General features: G+C 27.9%; 1 protein-coding gene across 1 annotated transcript; it reads right to left on the bottom strand.

Moving 5' to 3' along the window:
- Nucleotides 1-937: 937 nt before the first annotated feature.
- LOC111686219 (adenylate kinase isoenzyme 1) lies at nt 938-1,547 on the bottom strand (the record flags this gene model as incomplete). The annotated part of the gene is made up of 3 exons (XM_046952240.1): nt 938-1,143; nt 1,218-1,367; nt 1,452-1,547. Coding segments are annotated over 3 exons (345 nt in total), but the record flags the coding sequence as incomplete, so codon positions are not given.
- Between the last annotated feature and the right edge of the window lie 321 nt (nt 1,548-1,868).

The following is a 1,868-nucleotide window of genomic DNA, read 5'->3' as shown; positions in this document are numbered from 1 at the left end:
ATAGACTAGACTATAGACTAGACTATAGACTAGACTATAGACTAGACTATAGACTAGACTATAGACTAGACTATAGACTAGACTATAGACTAGACTATAGACCAGATTCTATACTAGTCTGGATAATAACACCCTCAATTGCAAGGAAAGATGAGAGGGTCTCATCCAAAGTTCTTAAAAGTAGCGGAATCTAGTTTAAATATTCTTTAGTTTCTAAACAATTTCGAATGCTATTTAATTCGCCATCACTGTATTCGCAAACAATAATTCCTCCACCTGATTATTAATATAAATTGTATATACAACAAACATATTTATCATAAAAACAAAAACAAAATGCCCCAAATATCTATAAATTAAACGAATGTATAATAAATTCTCTGGTTTAGAAAACAATGCGGGAGTCCATAACACTAACAGGGAAAAGAGAAAAAATGCTAAAAACGGAAACAATTTATTAAATTAAGTTGTTATTAACTAAAACACAATACACTGACGCAAAAAATTATTAAATTTAATAAAATTAAATGAAAATCTAAACAAAACCACTGACAACTTGTCTAAACTTTTTTTAATTTAAAAAATGCCATGTGGTCAATATCAACATGTTTGTTTTTTTAATGAGATTTCTTGTTGTTGTTGTTTATTAATCTTAATTTTTTATTTAATTTAAATTTCTTAAATTTAATAAATTTCCACTAGTTTAATATTTGTTTATTCTTTATTTTAAATTTAAATGTTTGTAAAATTGTAAATTTTACTTTTTTTGCTTTTCGTGTTTATTTGATTTGTTAATTTTAATTTAAAATAATTTAAAAATTTGTATTTGTTTAAAGCTTGTTTCCAATTTGTCATTGTTTGTAAGTTTCTCTATCTGTAAACAGATTCAGATTTATTTAGAGGCAAATCTTTGTGACTTTTTATTTAAATTCTTTCATTTACTATTTTGAAAATTTGTGTTTTTTTATTTAATTTCTTTGGTTTGAGAGTTTTAAAACTAGAACAAAAAATAGTTATAAATTAAATTAATTTGAGACTTCAGTTTTATGCTTGTGCAACGGCAACAGCTTTCTTCTGTATCAAACAGTCCAAGGCACAGGTGACATCATTGAAAATTTCATCGACACCGCGTTCAGCATTGATCTGAAAATGAAATTAAAAAAAAAAATAATTTAAAGAAAATTTCAATTTAATTAAATTTTCTTTATAAAACTTACCACTAAAGTTTTATCAGTGTATTGAGACAAAATATCATTAGTGTTCGATCTGAAGGTGGCAATACGGGTCTTAATGGTCTCTTCGTTATCATCTGCACGTTTCTCGGTAGAGGCAGCAGCACGGGCCATAACACGGGAAACCAATGTGGCCTATTATAAGGACAAAAAAAGAGAACAAAATTCTTGATTAGTTGAGAAGTTTTTATTTTTATGTTTGTTTTTGTTATTTCTTACATCTTGACAGTCAAAGAACATGACTAAATCAGCAGGAGCAATCTTCTTTTCAAAGGCAACACCTTGATCCTTTTCACGGGGATAACTAGAAATGAAAAAAATAAATTTTTATATTATAAGAAAACTAAAACAATTTGAGAAATTATATAGACTTATATAGACTCTTAAATAAAAAGTTCCGAACGCAAACAGAACTACTTTAGAATATAGACTAGCTAAGGTGACAGAGATCAGACTATAGTCCAGACTGGCGACCAAACTATAGGATAGACTATAAACCATATTTTATTCTATATTATAGCGCAGTCTATGAACTAGAACTGAACTCGAACTGAACTAGAACTGAACTAGAACTGAACTAGAACTGAACTAGAACTGAACTAGAACTGAACTAGAACTGAACTAGAACTGAACTAG

This window comes from Lucilia cuprina, chromosome 5 (genome assembly GCF_022045245.1).
Source record: "Lucilia cuprina isolate Lc7/37 chromosome 5, ASM2204524v1, whole genome shotgun sequence".
Taxonomy (NCBI): domain Eukaryota; kingdom Metazoa; phylum Arthropoda; class Insecta; order Diptera; family Calliphoridae; genus Lucilia; species Lucilia cuprina.
The sequence above is the reverse complement of the archived record's forward strand: the minus strand, read 5'-3'. Positions and strand labels throughout refer to the sequence as shown.